The 19,790-nt window shown below is 39.8% G+C and overlaps 1 protein-coding gene across 3 annotated transcripts in view; it reads left to right on the forward strand.

Moving 5' to 3' along the window:
• The window catches only part of spout1 (SPOUT domain containing methyltransferase 1), a 29,451-nt gene that overhangs the window by 5,552 nt on the left and 4,109 nt on the right, over positions 1–19,790 (forward strand). Inside the window, exons 1-9 of one of the 3 annotated variants that reach the window (XM_059994148.1) lie at positions 992–1,098; positions 7,066–7,108; positions 9,115–9,228; positions 10,939–11,098; positions 13,421–13,510; positions 15,002–15,051; positions 17,187–17,317; positions 17,680–17,752; positions 19,626–19,724. In XM_059994148.1, the coding sequence (XP_059850131.1) occupies positions 1,060–1,098; positions 7,066–7,108; positions 9,115–9,228; positions 10,939–11,098; positions 13,421–13,510; positions 15,002–15,051; positions 17,187–17,317; positions 17,680–17,752; positions 19,626–19,724 (799 nt within the window). In that variant the 5' untranslated portion in view covers positions 992–1,059. Of the gene's footprint in view, positions 1–991; positions 1,099–1,132; positions 1,163–7,065; positions 7,109–9,114; positions 9,229–10,938; positions 11,099–13,420; positions 13,511–15,001; positions 15,052–17,186; positions 17,318–17,679; positions 17,753–19,625; positions 19,725–19,790 lie in introns of those variants that run through there. The other 2 variants (XM_059994149.1, XM_059994150.1) reach the window with 2 other exon arrangements.

The following is a 19,790-nucleotide window of genomic DNA, read 5'->3' on the forward strand; positions in this document are numbered from 1 at the left end:
TGTTACATGGTTTGACAAAGACTACCGATCCTACACCAAACTCAAACCTAATAGGACCAGACAAGGGCACTCATTTCAATTTGAAATACTACCAAATCAGATGTGTACAGCAATTCATTCTTCCCCCACACAATTAAAGCATGAAATAATCTTCATCCTACCATAGTCACACAATCAAACCCAATTAAATTTAAGTCAGCTCTTCTTCTTCAAATATCCCCTTCTTAAGTCCACCCTCCACCACCTCCAGTTTAAATTTCATGTGGAATATTTTGGAGGACCAATAACCAATGTGGACTTTGTGAGGTGTTGAACTTAGGGATGACAGGATAGGACTTACATAAGATAATAGTAGGACACTGATGGGTGTGGCAGAATCGAGACCTGGAGTTACAGATACTGTGGTGAACTACATATACCTGTCTGGACACGCCCCTCTGCGGACTGCTCCTGTGACTCCTCCCACAGACCCCTGTATAAAGGTGATTGGAGGTACTGCTCCTCCCTCAGTCTCCAGGATGTTGTGTGGTGGGCTCTTGCTGCTAATAAAAGCCTACTGTTCGCCTCCCGTCTCCGAGTTATTGATGGTGCATCAGATACATAATTTCTTGAAAGTGCCATCATGGGTAGATGGGGTAAATGCACATTGGCTTTCATAAATCAGAGTATTAAGCAGAGTTGTTGGGGATGTTATACTGAAGTTGTAGACCCTTGGTGAGGCCAAATTTGGAAAATTGTGTGCAGATCTGGTCACTTAGCTATAGTCAGTTAAGGCAATCAAAGGACTCAGTTGAGTAAACCCTTGGTGCGTTTCCTCCAATGGCAAGAACATCCTTTCTCATCCCCATCTGAGGAACATTATATTTTTGCGTGTAATATTGGTCTGGATTTCATTCCGGGCTTTTGTTGAGCACATGGCGAAATGCGACAGGCACGTCGGCTCGCCAGCTGTTTAATGATTGCTGGAGAAGCAACCAATAGGAGAGCGGCTAACTAAAGTAGGCATCCAGTCGTGGCCAGTAGGAGCGGCGCTTGGTGATTCTTGGCTACCGAGCCGACATGGCCGAGTTAGAGCTGAAGCGATGGAAGGGGAAGCAGGTGAGTTCTCACAGGTCGCTCATTACGCGTAGAGAGGGCCGAAAGAAAGATGTATGAAGAGGAGGTAAGTAAGGACTTCGTGTGGCTTTCGGGAAACTGCCGCTTCCACCGGCCTCGCTGTGGGAAAGTGAAGCTTCCCCCTTCAAAGGCTCTTTAACAGTCGGGTATTGACGATCGCGAGTTGATTTAATTTGTCACTGGTGGAAATTAATTTCTTTTAATCCCTAGGTTCCGAATAAGCGATCTGATTGGGTGAAAATAAAGTTTTAAATGCTGTTAATTCTGATCCATGTTTGTGGGTACAGTTTCCAGACTTCAGATTCAGCTAGCAGGGTCGGGACCAGTTCTCCCACTCCCAAGCCTTGTGCGAAATACTTTGAAATAAAATTCTAGGAGAATATGATGATGAGTAAATAATAGAATCAAACAGTGACATTTCCATTAATCAAGAAGGGAGGAAAATGTTAAATGTAGGCTCTTTGGCTAAATATCTACTGACGCAAGACGCTGGAGTCTGTAATCAACAAAGAAGTAACTTATTGCTTAGAGAAAGCTCAATGTAATCAAAGCAAGTCAACATGGTTTTGTGAAAGATAAACCATTATTGATGTATTTGCTAGAATTCTTCAAGGATGTAACAGGAAGAGTCAATAAAGGGGAATTTGATATGTAGTGTATTTGGAGTTTTAGAAAATAATTGATAAGGTGCCACATAAAAGTGGTGATGCACTAGGTAAGAGATTGTGATAATAGGGGAAGTATGTTATCATGGATTGGAGATTGGTTATTGCATAATAAGGAGAGTCTGAATTAATAAATCTTCCTCAGACTGGGAACATGTAACCAGTGGAATGTCCCAATGATCAGTTTTTGGATTCAATTATTAATGGGTTTATATTAAAGGCCAGTAGGAGAGGGCAGGGTATGAGGTATCCAAGTTAGCCAATGTCACAAAATAAGGCAGGTGATTGGATAATGCAGAGGATAATTTGGACTCTGCATCGGGATACAGTCAAGTTGAATTTGATGCTGGAGCTTAATGTGGGAAAGTGTAATATTTTGCACTTCAGATAAGAGACAGACAGTTATCAAATGGTGAAAGATGAGTGAAGTACAGAGGAATTTAGGTGTTCCTATGCGCAGATTGTTGCGCGTGGCCAAGTGGTTAAGGCGTTGGACCAGCTGAGGTAGCATGTTGTGTCCTTGAGCAAGGCACTTAACCACCATTGCTCCAGTCCACCCAGCTGAAAATGGGTACTGGCAAAATGCTGGGGGTTAACCTCGCAATAGACTGCATCCTATCCAAGGGGGAGTCTCGCACTGTCAGTCATTTCACGCCACGGAAACCGACATAAGCACCAGCCTGATGAGCCTATAAGGCTCGGGACAGACTTTAACTTTTAATGCACAGATCATGAATATTTCTAAGCTGCTGCAGCAGGTTCTAAGGAAGGATCTTGGCCTTTGTCACAAGAGGACTACAATTTAGAAATAAGTACAGTAGTGAGACCTGTACCTGGAGCACTGTTCTATTTACATTATTTAGGAAAGGGTTGGAACAGAAAAATCGCTTTGGAACAGAAAAATGAAGGGTGATTTTTATTGAAAAAAATCTTAATCTTTATTAAAATTCTGAGGGAGTTTGACTGAGTAGATATGCTATTTGCACTAGTGGGGGCATCTCAAAGAGGGACCTTCTTGACCTTCCCCTCTCTGAGGCACTACGTTCACCTTGGTCCCACTGGCCCCGCATCTCAATGAGTTCCGCACCTTCCATGATGCCAAGTTCTTTGCCCGCCTCCATGCCTACTTCTTTGGCAAGGTCTCATTAACCTACATTGATGGCCCCTTCTCCCATCTTCAGCCCTCCTCCTCTTCCTGGAAACCCTGCTTTGAACCTGTTCTGGATCTTTTCATCACTAACTGCCGACAAGACATCAACCGTCTCGACTTTAAGACTTCTCTCTCCAATTCTAACCTCATTCTTTCTGAACATGCTGCTCTCCACTCTCTCTGCACTAATCCCAACCTCACCATCAAACCAGCAGATAAGACGGGATGCGGTAATAGTCTGGCAGACTGTCTTCTACCTTGCTGAGGGCAGGCAACAACTTGCAGACTACCCCTCTTACGCCTCGAACAGGATCCCGCTCAGGAGCACCAGGCTATTGTCTCCTGCACCTTCACTGACCTGTATCAGCTCTTAACAGTGGATGATCTCCCATCTACCGCCACATATGGGCTACGCTGTAGCCTACGCCGTAGCCCTGATTTCACTTAGTCATCATTCTACGCCTTAGCGAGCATGTGTTGGTGTGCGCCAAAATGCTAATTGGCAGTGGGGTTTCTATGCCACTGTGTTGAATTTCTTCATGAGGAACATGGACGAGGAAATGCATTTCAAACATTTTTGCATGTTGGCATGTCAAATCAGGTAGATTTGACGATTTGGTTCATCTATTTTGTATCGGTGTACAGACATGGTGGAGAAGAAGCAACCGGAAATGCGTAGGAGGAAATGCGATGCTACCAAGTGGACCAGTCACAGTTGTTGCAGTCTGCATCGCTGCAACGCGGGTCTGGAGAGGTGCACGTCACCCTTCAGTGTAGGTTACAGTGTAGGGTACGCGATACCTACGGCATAATATGTGGTACGGCTGATTTATACTTGTGCGTTGAACTGTTGAACTTGAATGCACGCGAGGTCATCAGTCGGTCATTAACCTACAACTACTCAATGAGTAAAAAAAAACGTTGCTTGGAAGTTTCTTTGGAAGAGGTGGCAGGGACATAACAGACCTAACGATGATAACACAGAGACAGCTGAGATCGAGACTGCAAAAAAAAAGAAAGCTTCCTTCAACAGAAAATACGAAGAGTCGCACATCAAAAATGGCTTTAATGCGACTGGTGACTCGCACGCTCCAAGCCCCCTGTGTGTGATATGTAGAGACAAGTTGTCTAATGAGGCAATGTAGCCCTCAGGACAGCTTCGGCACCTTGAGTCCAAGCACCCTGCACTTAAAGAGAAACCCGTTGAGTTTTTTGAGTGGAAAAAAAATGTGAGCAAGTGGGACAGAAGCAAGTGCTGAGAGTCACTACCTCCACAAATGCTGCTGCTCTGAGAGCGTTGTACTTAGTGGCTAGCCGTGTAGCTAAGGCTAAGAAGCCTTTCACTGTTGGTGAAGAATTGATTCTGCCTGCTGCCAAGGACATGTGCCATGAACTGTTGTGAGAAGCTGCAGTTAACAAGATGGCACAGGTTTCTCTTTCAGCTACCACAGTTTCAAGGAGAATCTATGACATAGAGGAAGACATCGAAGCACCGCAGTTGGAACAGCTTAACGAATCACCATGTGACGAGGAGTGGATAGCAAAACTCACTTATCTGTGTGTCATCTTCAACCTGCTCAATGAACTCGATCTGTCACTTCAGGGGAGAATGACAACTGTCTTCAAGTTGGCAGATAAAGTGTCTGCTTTCAAAGCCAAACTGGAACTGTGCGGACGGCGAGTGGACAGGGGCATACTTGACATGTTCCCAACATTAGCTGGGATTTTGGGAGAGACTGAGGCTGTACCGTCCTTCTCACAGCTGGTGCGTGATCACTTCACTGTCGACAGAATTCGAGTGTTACTTCCCAACCGCAAATGACCCAAGAAAGGAATGGGTCCGTGATCCGTTTGTGAATGTGGCCGGTGAACCATCCATGTTAGCACGGGAAGAAGAACAACTCCTCGAGTTTGCAAATGACGTTGGGCTGAAAAGTATGTTTGACATAACATCTTTGCCAGCATTCTGGATCAAAGTCGAGGCTGAATATCCTGGGATAGCCACAAAAGCACTGCAAACATTGCTTCCATTTCCAACACCATATCTCTGCGAAGCGGGGTTTTCTGCAATGAATGCTGTGAAAGCTAAATTGCGGAGTAGACCGGACATAAGGAACCCCCTTCGAGTATGGCTGTCTCCCAACACCCCTCGATGGGACTGTCTTGCTCAGGGCTCCCACTGATTCAGCGATATTGGTGTGTTGCAATGATTTTATATGTTCATACGAGGAAAATATGTGCTGTGTGTTTAACATCCAAATGTTACTTAAAATGTTATGATGCTATTGACTTATAAGTGACGCATAATTGACTTATTGTATACATGTGAGGAAAATATGCGCTGTGTGTTTAATATTAAATTCGTTAGATAAACCCTTTTAGAAACAAAATTGGATGTATTAGCCACTTGTAAGTGACTTATAGTTGACTTATCACCTATATTCCGGTCATGATTAACACCCGGCCCCCGTTGGCCAGTCTGCAAGAATATTGTCAATATTAAACTGGTCCGCAGTGCAAAAATGGTTGGGGACCCCTGGGTTAGTGGGGGATAGGTTCATGGGATATTGGGGTGCCTTTTGGGCAGATGGAACCTGTACTGCTAGGAGGGGTTGCAGTTTGACAAGCTTTGTTGGGCTGAATTCAGCCCAACAAGTTTCTTGTCAAAAACTTTCTAATGTTCTAAAGTTGGTTCATGGGATATTTAAAGTGGAAGTTGACAAATTTTTGAATGATCAGGTAATTGAGGGCTACTATTCAGAGTTAGGCTTAGTATCATGGTCTTATAACATGAAATTTATTATTTTGTGGCAGTAGTACATTGCAAAGCTATAAAATTACTATAAGTTACAAAATAAAGAGTACCAAGAACAGAAATAATGAGGTAGTGTTGATGGGTCCTCAGGCCAATCAGAAATCTGACTGTGTTGGGGAAGGAGCTGTTTTTGAATTGTTTCATGGCACAGAAGAGGAATTAAAGTGTGCGGCAGATCTATATTCATATTGAATGGCAGGACAGGCAGTAAAACCTTTGGTCAATTAAAGAAAAGGTCATGAATGACAGAGTTACCCTTGCTGCTATTTCTTATGCATACATAAACTGACCCTTTACTGGTAATGATCTCATTATTGCCAGTAGCAGTAAAAGTGAAACTAATGGTTGGGTTTGAAGTAATATCGCATATTAAAAATGTACTTATCAGATCACAGCAAAAGTAAAGCTTTGCAAGGTCGGTGCTGGGATGTTTCGTAGCAATGAAGTCTACAATCTAAAAATACTTGCACAATATAGTTAAAATATAAACAAAAGAATTGCGTATGAAATCCATTGTGAAGCTTTGGGAGTGGGGTAACTCATGTAGGGTGGGAAGGAGGAAATTATTTCTGAGGGTTGTGATCTGAATCATTGGAATGTTATCAAGGCTGAGCTGAGTGTTTTTTGTGTAAGGGGCAATTAAGGTTTTTGAGAAACAGACAAGAAAGTGGAACTGCAATCAGATTAGTCAGAGTCGTATTTGATGGCTCCAGAGGTATCATGAACAGATCTTTCTCCGTAAGTTTGATCTGATGTAATCAAATAATTAATATTTACTCTTTCTTAAAAATTTTATTTGGATAAGATATTTGCAAGTATTACACAAACTTTTTTACATATAAAACCTTTTCCATTTTTATATATGTATAAATTTATATATATATATATATATGTATGCATTCACCACTGTTATTACTATTTTTAACAACTATTATTATTTAGTTTAATAGTGTGGAATTACAATTGCACATAAATATCTATCTATATTAATAATTTCCGTGTATCTCTTCTGGTCCATTTCTTTCTAGTCCAGAATATTGTGTGTAACCCTATGTAACTTCTATTGTAGGTGTTTGTATCCTAATACGTTCATGTTTGCTCCTACCCACAGACGTACTTATCCAAATATCTACACTTTCATGCAAAATTGAGTAGTATAAATTTCTTTTCAGAACAAACTAGAAATTTTGTTGTTTAATATACAAAAGTGTATCTTGCACAGATAACAATATGTCAGTAGTTTGCATCTTTTTGTGAGTTCCATTGATAAACACATACATTCTGTGTTCATATAATTTATTGACTTGGTGTTCTCTCAGGATGAAATGACTGGAGCTTACTGGAGGAAAACAAAAGAAGCCAGTGAGTATTTTTTTTACATCATGTTGTATTACTTTCCATTCTCTATTCTTGTTTATTTATTTTCTTTTCCCTTTTTTTTGGCTGATTACCCTTGTGTTTCTAGTAGCCAAAAGGATGGTATGGTTTCTGTCTGTGATTTCTCTGGGGTGCCCATGAGTAAATATTATTGTTGTCATTTGCAAGAGAAGAAACAAGCCAATTCCCATATTTTAGGAGAGGAGAAAATCAAAAGGTTTGCCACCTCTGGCTGCTCTTGTGCACCTCTTAGTGTTCCTGAGGAGGTACTGACAAATAATGCAAGCACAGAATACAGAAACTAGACTAAGTTATTTAATTATTTGGCATTAAGAAATACATCTACTCCTTCCTTGAATATATTTCAGTATTTGTCTACAGCCTTCTGAGCTAGAGAATTTCACAGGGTCATGCTGTCTATGTGAAGAACTCTCACCTGATCTCAGTTCTCACTTGCATCTCTGCTTCTGGAACCTCCACCGTGAAAATCATCCTTGTTTCTAGTTTGTCTAGTCCTATTAGAATCTTATAGATTTCTATGAAATATCCTCTTAGTTTCTTTATATACTAATGAAGATGTGCTTAACTGACCCAGTCTCTTCTCATTCACATGACTCGCCATCCCACGAATCAGTCTGGAAGAAACCAAGGCTACAGACGAAACTCTAGTTTGCAGCTATTGATGTGCAGCAAGACATTGTATACTCAAATCCTCTTGTAATGAAAGCAAACATATCCTTTGTCTTCCTAATTGCTTGCTGTAGCAGAGTGCTTCCTTTCGGCAACTAGTATATCAGGACACCCAGATTTTGTTGCACCTTCTCTTTTCTCAAATTATCACCATTCAGGTAATCTGATGATCTGTTCTTGGAACCTCAGATTTATCCCTGTTAAACTGTATTTGTCCACTCACCCAACTTGTCCAAATCTCATCAGACCCTCTTTGCATCTTCTTCACAGCACATACTCCTGCCACCTCCTAGCATTGTGTGCAAGCTTGTAGATATTATATTTAGTACTCCCCTCAGAATCATTCTGTTGTGAATTGCAGTGCCCCAAATACTAATCCCTGTAATACTTGGCACCCAGAAAAAGACCCATTCATTCATGCTCTCTGCTTCATGTCGTTGTCACCCAGTCCACATTTGTGGCAACATTTTCTGTCTGTTTGCTAAAACACTAACAAATTTCTACAGTTGTACCGTGGAGAGCATTCTAACTGGCTGTATCACAGTTTGGTATGGAGCGAGAGGGTGATGGGAGCTACTACATAGGATCAAAGTAAGCTGCAGAGAGTTGTAAAATTAGTCAGCTCCATCATGAGCACCAGCCTCTGTAGTATCCAGTACATCTTCAAAGAGTAGTGCCTCAAAAAGGCGACATCCATCAGTAAGGACCCCCCCCCCCCCCCCCCACCCAAAACCAACCAGGACATACCCTGTTCTCATTGTTACTATCAGCTAGGAGGTACAGAAGCCTGAAGTCACACACTCAATGTGGCGAACTACATATACCTGTCTGGACATGGCCCCCCCCCTGCTGACTGCTCCTGTGGCTCCTCCCACTGACTGTGTCTCCTCCCACAGACCCCGGTATAAAGGCATTTGGAGACACTGCCCAGGCCTCAGTCTCCAGGATGTAGTGTGGTGGTCAATTGTTGCTTGTTCTTTCTTCCAGCCAATAAAAGCCTATATCTCGCCTCACATCTCCGAGAGTTATTGATGGTGCATCACTCAACTATTCAGGAACAGCTTCTTCCCCTCTGTTTCTGAATGGACATTGAACCCATTAACACTATTTTTTATTTTTGTTTCTGCATTACTGTGTTTAATTTAACTATTTAGTATATATACTTACTGAAATTCACAATTTTTTCTATGTTGTCATGTGTTGCATTTGCTGCTGCCGCAAAATTAATAAATTTCACGACATATGCCAGTGATGTTAAACCCGATTCTGATTCTCCTTTTGTTCCCCCGTGCACATTGTAGGAAAACAGGCAATAAAAAACTTCAAAGAACAGAAATTCTTGAAGAAGCTTGAGAAACAAAGGGCTGAGCAGCAGAAAACAGAAAAAGACCAAGAGGAAAAGAAAGAACAGAAAGGTACAAAATAAAATGATTCAAGGTGTCATTGTAAATGCGAAAGTATAATCTCAAAAATAATGCAAAGCTGCCACGTTTGCATAATTCCTTTTACATAAAAACATAGAAAATCTACAATACATTACAGGACCTACAGCCCACAATGTTGTGCTGACCTTGTAACCTACTCTAGAAGCTGCCTAGAATTTCCCTACCGCATAGCCTTCTGCTTTTCTAGGTTCCATGTACCTATCTAAGAGTCTCTAAAAAGACCCTATTGTATCCGCCTCTACCATCTTCGCTGGCAGTACATTCCATACACCCACCACTTTTAGATTTATTTGTGATGCACCATGACACAAATGAGTGGGTAAGCAGAGATTTTGCTTCTTTGCATTATCGTTAGCCAAGTTAGTGGAGGAAATCTGAAGAAACAGCGTGATTTACAGTGTCTTCACTATGACTACTGTTACAAATATGTGGTGTAAAAAGTAGCTATAAAGAAAGGTGCAACCATTTTTAGAACTTGTTAGTAAAATCACCTTAACAGAGTCATATGATGCTTGATGTTTTTCTGTTGTCTACTGATTAAAATTTGCATTTGCTAGAAAAACAAATTTATCTAAAAGTAAATGTTCTTTCAGTTTAAGTTTTAAGTGAAGTCGAGGAGCTCTTCTTGCTCTTGCTCTTCATGTGAATAGTCTCCTTTAAAACCACCTGAAATAGATGTTTTCTCATTGCTGATTCTGGGCTCATATGTGAAAAGATGTTGCTATGCTGGACCATATAGTGTGATGTACTTCACAACTAATAATTTGCAAAAAGTATTTTGAGACATTTGAAAGTATAAAGTGTTTTGTTAATGTAGATTTTAATTCCTGATCAGACCAATAATCAAAGCTTTCGGTATTTTCCATAGCTTCTGCAGTTGAAAAAGAGCAACAATAAGAAAGTGCTACCTTTAATAGTGACTTGCAGAAATGTTTAGCAAATAATTAAAATTTTTAATGTGAAACTTAGCAGTTTGTTAGTTGAGATGATATTTTTAAGTCATTCACTGGTTTACAATATTATGTCAAAAGCAAATACCAGGTAATTTAAAATTTGGCCTTTGGCATGATGAAGAATCCAATAAGTCCTTTACCATTTTGTTAGTTCTGTCTGATAATCCATTGTGCTAACTATTTTATTTGTTATTTAGTGATACAGCGTGGAATAGGTCCTTCTGGCCCTACAAGCCATGCTGTTCCAGCAACTCATGACAAACCCAATTAACCCTGACCTAATCACGGGACAATTTACAATGACCAATTAACCTACTAAATATTACATCTTTGGACTACGGTAGGAAACTGGAGCATCTAGGGAAAACCCACACATTCCACAGGGAGGATGTACAAACTCCTTACAGAACAATCTTTTACTACTTTCAAATCTCTTACTATCTTTCCTTTTGGTTAGTCCTGATGAAGGGTCTCGGCCCGAAACGTCGACAGCGCTTCTCCCTATAGCTGCTGCCTAGCCTGCTGTGTTCTACCAGCATTTTGTGCGTGTTGTTTGAATTTCCAGCATCTGCAGATTTCCTCGTGTTTACAGAACAATGCTGGAATTGAACTCTGAACTCCAGAACACCTGGAGCTATAATAGTGTCACACTAACTGCTACACTACTGTGGCATTCCTACTAGAATCTAATTTTTGATATGTTCTGGTGATTTTTCATATCTTCTAGAGAGGCTGCCTACTGTCAGTGTGGCGTTGCCAGGGTCAGTTCTGGATAATGCCCAATCTCCAGATCTCAGGACATATTTGGCTGGACAGATAGCTCGTGCATGTACTGTGTTCTGTGTGGATGAAATTGTAGTCTTTGATGAACAAGGAGAAGATGCAAAGTAAGATGGTTCAGAAATATTTAATCATATCTCATGCTAACTTATCTGACATATACACATTTAATGTTACAGCATTAAGAAGGAATTTGTAGGATTAAGTGTTTTAAACTTGATTATTCCAACTTATCCTGGTTACCCAATAAAAAAACTTATTTTTATTTCATATGTGGTTAAAATATAGCTAAACTTTGGTTACTGCAGATTTTCTATAGCATATACAGTTGCAAGAAAAAGTTTGTGAGCTCCTTGCAATGACCTGATTTTGTGCATTAATTCCTCATAAAATGTGGTCTGATCTTCATCTGAGTCACAATAATAGACAAGCACAATCCGCCTAGACTAATAACACACAAACAATGTACTTTTCTTGTCTTTATTGAACACATTGTTTAATCATTTATAGTCTAGGCTGGAAGAAGTATGTAAACCAGTGTATTTAATAACTGGTGGAACCTTCGCCAAATTTTACCTGTAGCTATTGACCAGACTTGCACAATGGTGAGGAGGAATTTGAGACCACTCCTCCATACAAAGCTATTCCAGTTCATCAATATTTCTGGGATACCTTGCATGAATAGCCCTCTTCATGTCATGCCACAGTATTTCAATTTTCTTCTTTTTAAACCATTCTGTTGTTGATTTACTCCTGTGTTTCGGATCATTGTGTTGTTGCATCATCCAGTTCCTATTAAACTTCAGGTGAAGGATCACAGCCCAGACATTCTCCTGTAAAATTTCTGATACAATTTTAAATTCATTGTTCTCTCAGTGAGGCCCTGAGGCAGTAAAGCAGCCCCAAGTCATGATACTCCTTCCACCATGCTCCACAGTTAGGATGAAGTTTTTGTATTGGTGTGCAGTACTCTTTTTCCTCCAAACTGAGCGATGTACATTTCTGCCAAAAAGTTCATCTTTTGTCTCCTCTGTCCACTGAACATTGTTCCAGGGCATTGTGGAACATCCAGGTGGTCTTTTGCAAAGTTGAGATATTCAGCAATGTTTTCTGTTGGAGAGCAGTGGTTTCCTCCATGGTGACCTTCCATGAACATCATTTTTGTTCGTTGTTTTTCTTATAGTGGACACATGAACAGAGACTTTAACAAGTTCTGGAGCTTTCTGCAGGCCCTTTGCTGTATCCTCAGGTTCTTCTTCACCTCCTATAGCATTTGCACGTTGTGCTCTTGGTGTGATCTTTGCAGGGACCACTCCTAGGGAGAGTAGCGACAGTACTGAATTTCCTCTGTTTTCTAGAAAATTTTTCTTAGGTGGCTGATGAACACTCAGGTCTTCAGAAATGCTTTGGTAGCCTTTTCCAGCCTCATGCAACTCTACAATTCTTCTAAGATCCTTTGAAAGTTGTTTTCATCGAGGCATGGTGTATACAAACAGATCTTTTTTGAGAAGAGAAAGCTCTGTCAGTACCCGACTTTGTGTGTCTTTTTTATAGGGTAGGGCACCTTTACAATCCACACCTCCAATCTGATATTATTGGTTGGAACACCTTACTCAAACAACTTTTGTAGAAGGCATTTGTAGCAGTTCACATGCTTTGTTTGAATCTGGACTGTGATTGTTTAAATGGTACTCAGTATTGACAAGAAGAAGTACAATTGTTTATGTGTTATTGGTTTGTCTATTATTGTGGCTTAGATGAAGATCAGACCACATTTTTTGAGCAATTAGTGCAGAAAACCAGGTAATTGCAAAGGATTCACGAACTTTTTCTTGCAACTGTATGTACAAAAGTGAACAAAGGTACAATGGTAGGCCATTCTTTGCCTAAAATGAGATGGATGTAAGAAATATAATTCTAATTCTAAAACATGGTCCAATTGTCATTTATATCACTGTACTTCTGTATATTAAACCTACTGATCTACCTTTACCTCATGTCTCTTCATACAATTACTCAACAAAGATCCTGCCAAGCCTGATCCGATCCATGTAAGCCTACAATCTATGAATTTTTAAGGGGAGAAATATAGATTTTATTGTGTGTTTCTGATTACATAAATAGTGCAAATGTAACATTATCATTGTTCTGCATAACCCCACAAGAGTAAATAGTTTTCTGTATCAGTGCTCTCTAAACTTATTAATATTTTGAACAGCTTGATGCAATCTGCCCTTGATGTTTTAAACTCAGGATAATTTCTGTTTGAAAAATGATGGCAATTCAATTTTTGACACTTGTATTGAAGGAGATCGTTATGTTTGTTACTTATTTGTATGATACTAAGTGATAACCATGATGAAGACACAAGGAATAAGGAAGCTTTTGATTACTGAGTATTGAATTGGGCCTTGTCTTTGTAACTACAGAACCGTGGAAGGTGAATTCCAAGGAATTGGGAAGAAGGGCCATGCCAGTGTGCAACTTGCACGGATTTTGCAGTACCTTGAATGTCCACAGTGAGTCACTTCGGAGCAGAAATATGCCATTATAAGCCATCATTGAGTAAACAAATAGTTTCTGTTTTTGTTCATTAGTCAGAAAATACACAAAAATTGCTTGATATTTTAACCATTCTGCCATGGTATTATAATGAATAACATCAGAAGCATGTAAGAAAGAATAATTACTCAAAGGTAGGAAGAGAGGCTAACAGGTTATGCCATTTGTAGGAATGAATGTATGCAAGTACATTTAATAATATAGGAGCTCATTTGTGTGTAGGGGTGTCTGTAAGTCAGATGTTCATAACTGATGAACAGCCTGTAGTTCCTTAACAAGAGCAGTGTATATTTATGAAGATTCTTTACTGTACAAGTCATCTCTTAAGCCCTCCTTGGAAATGGAATCAGACAAAAGTTGATTCTGAGCTAAACAAGAAGATGCAAGTTAGGAATGCTAAAATATTGCTCAAAGTTTTAGGTGCTGAAAGAGACAGACACCTTTAAGAAATTAATTTGTGAGTTGAAGCACAGAAAATGAATGAAAAGCATCCTAACTTGTTTAACTAAAGATTGTCTTAACCACTTATGAAGAGAAGTTTTTTAGTTCATGGAGATCATTGTCCAAGTCCTATTCTTTGTAGTTTAATACATAGTATTCAGTTTACTCAGAAGACCTTTCTGATGTGCAAGACCTTTCTCATAGGTAGGGCTTATCAAAAATGTATCCAATATTGAGACTCTGCATTAGGAGGAATCTCTGTTGGTGGGGATCATCCATGGATGTTGTGTTCTAGTTGTCTACATTGGTGCAGCACTACCAGTATGCAAACCAGGGCAGCATGGTACATAGACCAAGCAAGCTCTCCCTCCATGCATCTGACAAATCCAAAGCTAAGGTAGGAACTGATACAGTTAGCACTGGCGGCACTGCAGTAGTTGCCAGTCCACAGTTGAAACCTACATAGGACTGCCTTAGGGAATTCAGCTCTGGATAGTTCCTTGGGGTTTACTCCCATAACCTTCCCCATCGATGGGTATAGCTGCATGGCACCAGAGGTTTTAGATCAGAGTTTTCCTTCTAGATGAGCTGCCAGCTGGGGTAACGAGCCTCATATGCCCAAATTGACTGGTTTTAAGGTGCCAGTAATCCACCTTTGCCCCTTTTCCTATTAGTAGAAATAGGTTGCTGAGAGCTAGACTGGATTATCAGAGGCTGTATGAGACACATGTTATAGGAGCATTTAATAGACAACCACAGCTTATTGTCACTACCTACACCCATTTCCCCCCCCCCCCCACCCCCAGCTATGAGAGCCTTAGGGAACTGATGCTACATTGTCAGTACATTTTAAAATCTAGCCTGCAGTCACAGTCTAGTAACCCATTTGGTCATAAAATTCAGTAGTGCTATTTAGCATTTAGAAACCACTCCCAGGTTTTGTTGTCAATGTAGAGAATTTTTTACTTTTTTGTATGATCTAAGACTCTTCCTGTGGTTGTAACCAGGTACCTAAGGAAATCTTTCTTTCCAAAGCATCGGGATCTACAGTTTGCAGGTAAGCTGGTCTGTTATGATAACATATGATGGCAGCACATAAATGGAGAGAGTACCTTGCACCTCAAGGATATTAATGCTTCCCTGTGTACGTAGTACTTTGCTTTTATTTCTGCTAATTTGCCTACATTACTAAAAGTAATTTTGGGCTGTCACAAGAGAACTTTATAAATTATTTTACTGTTTTATAAGACTTCAGGACATAAAGTAGGAGCAGAATCAGGGCATTTGGCCCATTAAATGTTCCCCTGTTCCATCATGGCTGATTTATTTTCCCTCTCAACCCCATTCTCCTGCCTTCTCCCTGCAACCTTTGACATCATGACTATTCAAGAACCTATTAACCTCCACTTAAATATACCAAAAAACTTGGCCTCAACAGCCATCTGTGGTAAAGAAATTCCTCCTCTTCTCTGTTCTAAATGGACATCCCTCCATTCTGAGGCTGTGCCCTCTGGTCTTGGACCCCTCCACTAAAGGAAACATCCTCTCCACATCCTATATTTGAAAGGTTTCAATGAAATAGCCCCCTTATTTTTCTAAACTCCAGTGAGTACAGCCCCAGAGCCATCAAATGCGCCTTGTTCATTAACCTTTCGTTCCCAAGATCATTCTTGTGAACCTCTTCTTAAGCTCCTCCAATGCTAGCAGATCTTTTCTTTGGTAAAGTGCCCAAAACTGTTCACAGTCCTCCCAGTGCAGTCTGACCAATGCTATGTAAAGCCTCAGCATTATATGCTTGATTTTATATTCTAGTTATTATTAAGAGAAACAAATTGGATGATCTCACTACCACCTAGAATGGTTGAATGGACTGGTATAGAAACACTTATAAGTACCTAAGCATGAAGGAAAAAGAACAAGTATTTAAATGTTTTTGTCATTTGCCTTTAATTTATATTGTGTGTATTTCCCCGGAAACCATGCATCCTTCTGAGCTTCCAGTTCAATTTAACTAACTATTTGGCTGGCAAGGACTTGAAGGGTAAAGGCCTCGTAGAAAACCACGTATTTCCTCAAGTGGCTAACTTACACAGTTATTAAATCAAGGATTTAATTCCATCTGATGAGGGGGTGTTGAAAGAATGGTCAGCTGTGGCATTTTATGAAGCTTTATTTCACTGTCTGTAATCTACTGGTTATTAATTTTGAACACAGACTACAATGTGTATTCTGATGGGCCCTTTCTTGCTTCCATTTTGCACTACTTCAGTTTATTGTTGTACAACGACAATAAACTCAGTGGCCCTTTCAGTATTGTTGATTTGAGCACAGAAAGAAATTGCTGTCTGACTTTGCAATGGAACAGAGATAGAAGGTGAAGAAGTGCAAAGCAGAAAGGCCAGCTGAATCTATGAACTGCTGCATCTCTACTAACACCAGAAGTGAGGCAGACCCAGCTGTACTGGGTATCGTGGACACTCTACGTTAGTGAAATCCGGGGCTCATAGATATTTCTGAATACTTGTTTTGAAAACGATGGAAAGATTTCACTTTAAGAAACTAGAAAAGCTTGTGTAAGCTGCTATTTTAGTGATTATAAACTGGAATCGACAAATGTTCTTTAAAAGGCATGGATTTGGCTCCGATAGGATGCAGTTTTTATTAATGCCAGGAATCTGGGTTCAATCCTAGCCTCTGCTACTGTCTGGGTATTGTAAATTATTGTGTAGTGTGGACAAGTGACAGAAGGAATAAACAAAAAGATGGATATGAGTTGGAGAAGAAGATGAGTTCAGTCTCTCCTGGGTTGTAACGATCAGTAAATTGCTAATCCTAATAGGTCTGCTTGGATCCTCAGCGGAGGGGCCAGGAGGTTACACAAGCAGTGAGAAGCCAATCAAAATACAGATGACGGGCATCCTCATCTGCTCTCGATTTAAATAAGTCCGTAAGCACTGGCAACTAGAAAATGTGTTATTGTATGGTACCAATGCAGAGCTTTCTTTGTTTTCCTTCCTCTGCTTGTACTTGCATATTAAAGACCTGGGGGTCAGACTTCTCTCAGTTCCTATTAACTGATACATTTTGCTTTCCACATATGCTGCCTGACCTGCATTATTCTATTATTCTGTGCTTTTATTTTAGATTTACAATATTTTTCTTTTGGGTGTATTTCTATAAATTGTGTTCTAGGTCTCCTAAATCCACTGGACAGTCCACACCATATGAGAATTGATGAAGCTTCAGAATATCGGGAGGGAGTGGTTGTTGATAAGCCTTCTAAGTCTAACAAAGGATCATTTGTTAATTGTGGCATGAGAAAGGTTTGTATATAAGGATCTATATTCATCCAAACACTGATTTGTGATTTGAATACATGCAAAACATTATAGATTACATTCAGTGCATCATTCCTAAATGTTGGCAGGAAATCTGAGTAAGTTCCTGATCAGATTGTAAGTTGGTCATGCTAATGAATATCATATCTTGTATTCAAATCAAATAATATGATCCAGTGTAAAAGGAAGCCAGTTGCTTCCTCGATTCTGCTAATTCTTTGAAAGAACCGTCTAAATAGTCCCACTCTTCTGTCTGCAAAAACATCTTCCTTTTATTTGATCAACTTTGCTCCATGAGATCATGACACTGGAGTTTTTCAATTACTTACTTTTCTAATTTAAATTAGGATGTACAGATTGACAGATGTCTTCGGGCTGGCCTCCGTGTTACAGTTCAATTACACAAGAATAAACATCCAGGTAAAAAGATCAGGATATGTTGGCTATATTTGTAGTAATTAAACTTAAAATGGCTATAATGGTGGAAAAAAATGTGTTTTACTTTCCTGAAGCATTCCTTGGTTATTGCAGCTGTCGTGTAGGAAGGGTCAGTAACTTTGTAAATTATTACAGTATTCCTTTGACTGTTAAATATAGTATTTACATTAAAAAAATGTCTAATGTAATATGGTCCTTTCTAGCTAGGAGACTTCTTAGTCTTCACTAGTATTTTTTTTTACAATCATATTAGTAGCAAATGAACCCATTTGTGGAGAGGAGTCTCTGAATTTTATAAAGATGGTGTACTAGGACAGCTGAGAAGGTCCCAGACCACTCAGCAACTTGTTGGTTCTGCTTTGGTTCTGTCACCTTGGTTTTCAAAGGAGAAATTGAACTAAAAGAGAGCAGTCCAAATTTAACCCGAATATATGGCAAGATCATACATAAGACTTGCAAAACTGGAATGAATTGACCAGGCTTTTGAGTAGGATTGAATTGATTTGACTTTATTACTTACATTCTTCATATACATGGAGTAAAAATCTTTACATTACATCTCCATCAAAATGTGCAATGTGCAACTGTTAGTAATTTATAATAAAAAGTATGTACAACAGGATAGTCAATATAACAGAAATACAGCTGTTTCAGAATGAATTAAGCAGTCTGATGGCCTGGTGTAAGAAGCTGTCCTGGAGCCTGTTGGTCCTGGCTTTTACGCAGCCGGTACCATCTCCCGGATGATAGCAGCTGGAACAGTTAGTTTGTGGTTGGGGGGGACCTTGGGCCTCCAATGATCCTTTGGACCCTTTTTACACAATTGTCTTTGTAAGTATCCTGAATAGTGGGAAGTTCACGTCCACAGATGCGCTGGGCTGTCTGCACCACTTTCTGCAGAGTCCTGCGATTGAGGGAAGTACAGTTCCCATACCAGGCAGTGGTGCAGCCAGTCTCAATTGTGCCCCTATAGAAAGTTCTTAGAATTTGGGAGCCCATACCAAACTTCATCAACCATCTGAGGTGGAAGAGGTGCTGTTGTGCCTTTTTCACCACATAACTGGTATGTACAGACCATGTGAAATCCTCGGTTATGTTTATGCCGAGGAACTTAAAAGCTGTTCACCCTCTCGCTCCCAGATCCGTTGATGTTAATAGGGGGGGGAGGGGTTAGCCTGTTTCCATTCCTCTTGTAGTTCACAACCAGCTCCTTTGTTTTTGTGACATTGAGGGGGAGGTTGTTTTCTTGACACCTCTGTGTCAGGATGATGACTTCTTCTCTGTAGGCTGCCTCATTATTATTAATAACAGAATTTGAAAAGAATCAATAATGTAGTAAAAATAATATTTTCTATTGGTGTGGAGTCAACAGAGCTCGGTTTCTTGGGAAGCACTTCAGGCAAAAGATGTTTACACATATGAATCACTCCTGCAATAGGCTTGAGATCATAGTTTGTTTAATAACTTTAAAAACAAAATCAATAGATTCGTTGCTAATTCCCAAAACAATATGGCATCAAGTCAGATAAAGGAAATTTTAAGGTCAACCATCTCATTGAATAGTGTAACATAGTTTGAGGGATAAGTAACTCACTTAATGTTCCTTTGTAAATTCCATTTCCTGTGTAGTGCATTAGAATACAGGATCTATTATGAAAAGCCATTTGATTCCAGAGTTTAACACCCCCCCCATGTTACATAATTTAATAGTTTGTTGTTATTTCAGTTATTGCATCTGAATTATTATAGTGAGTTGTTTCACATTCCATGCCTTTTATGCACTGTCCTAAAAAAACAAATATTATTTATTGACAGACTATGTGATTTTGAAAGTTGTTCTTGTAAATATTTACAGAGAGCAAAAGGTTTAAGGGTACAGTTGTCGCACCTCATGTTCCTCGGATGGAATCTGGTCTTTACTGGGGTTACACAGTTCGACTGGCTTCTTGCCTCAGTGAGTTCTAAATCTTTGTTTGAATCTTGATGATGTAACTGAATCAATGGCAAAAATTTTTAAAGA

The sequence above is a fragment of the Hypanus sabinus genome, chromosome 18, assembly GCF_030144855.1.
Source record: "Hypanus sabinus isolate sHypSab1 chromosome 18, sHypSab1.hap1, whole genome shotgun sequence".
NCBI lineage: Eukaryota > Metazoa > Chordata > Chondrichthyes > Myliobatiformes > Dasyatidae > Hypanus > Hypanus sabinus.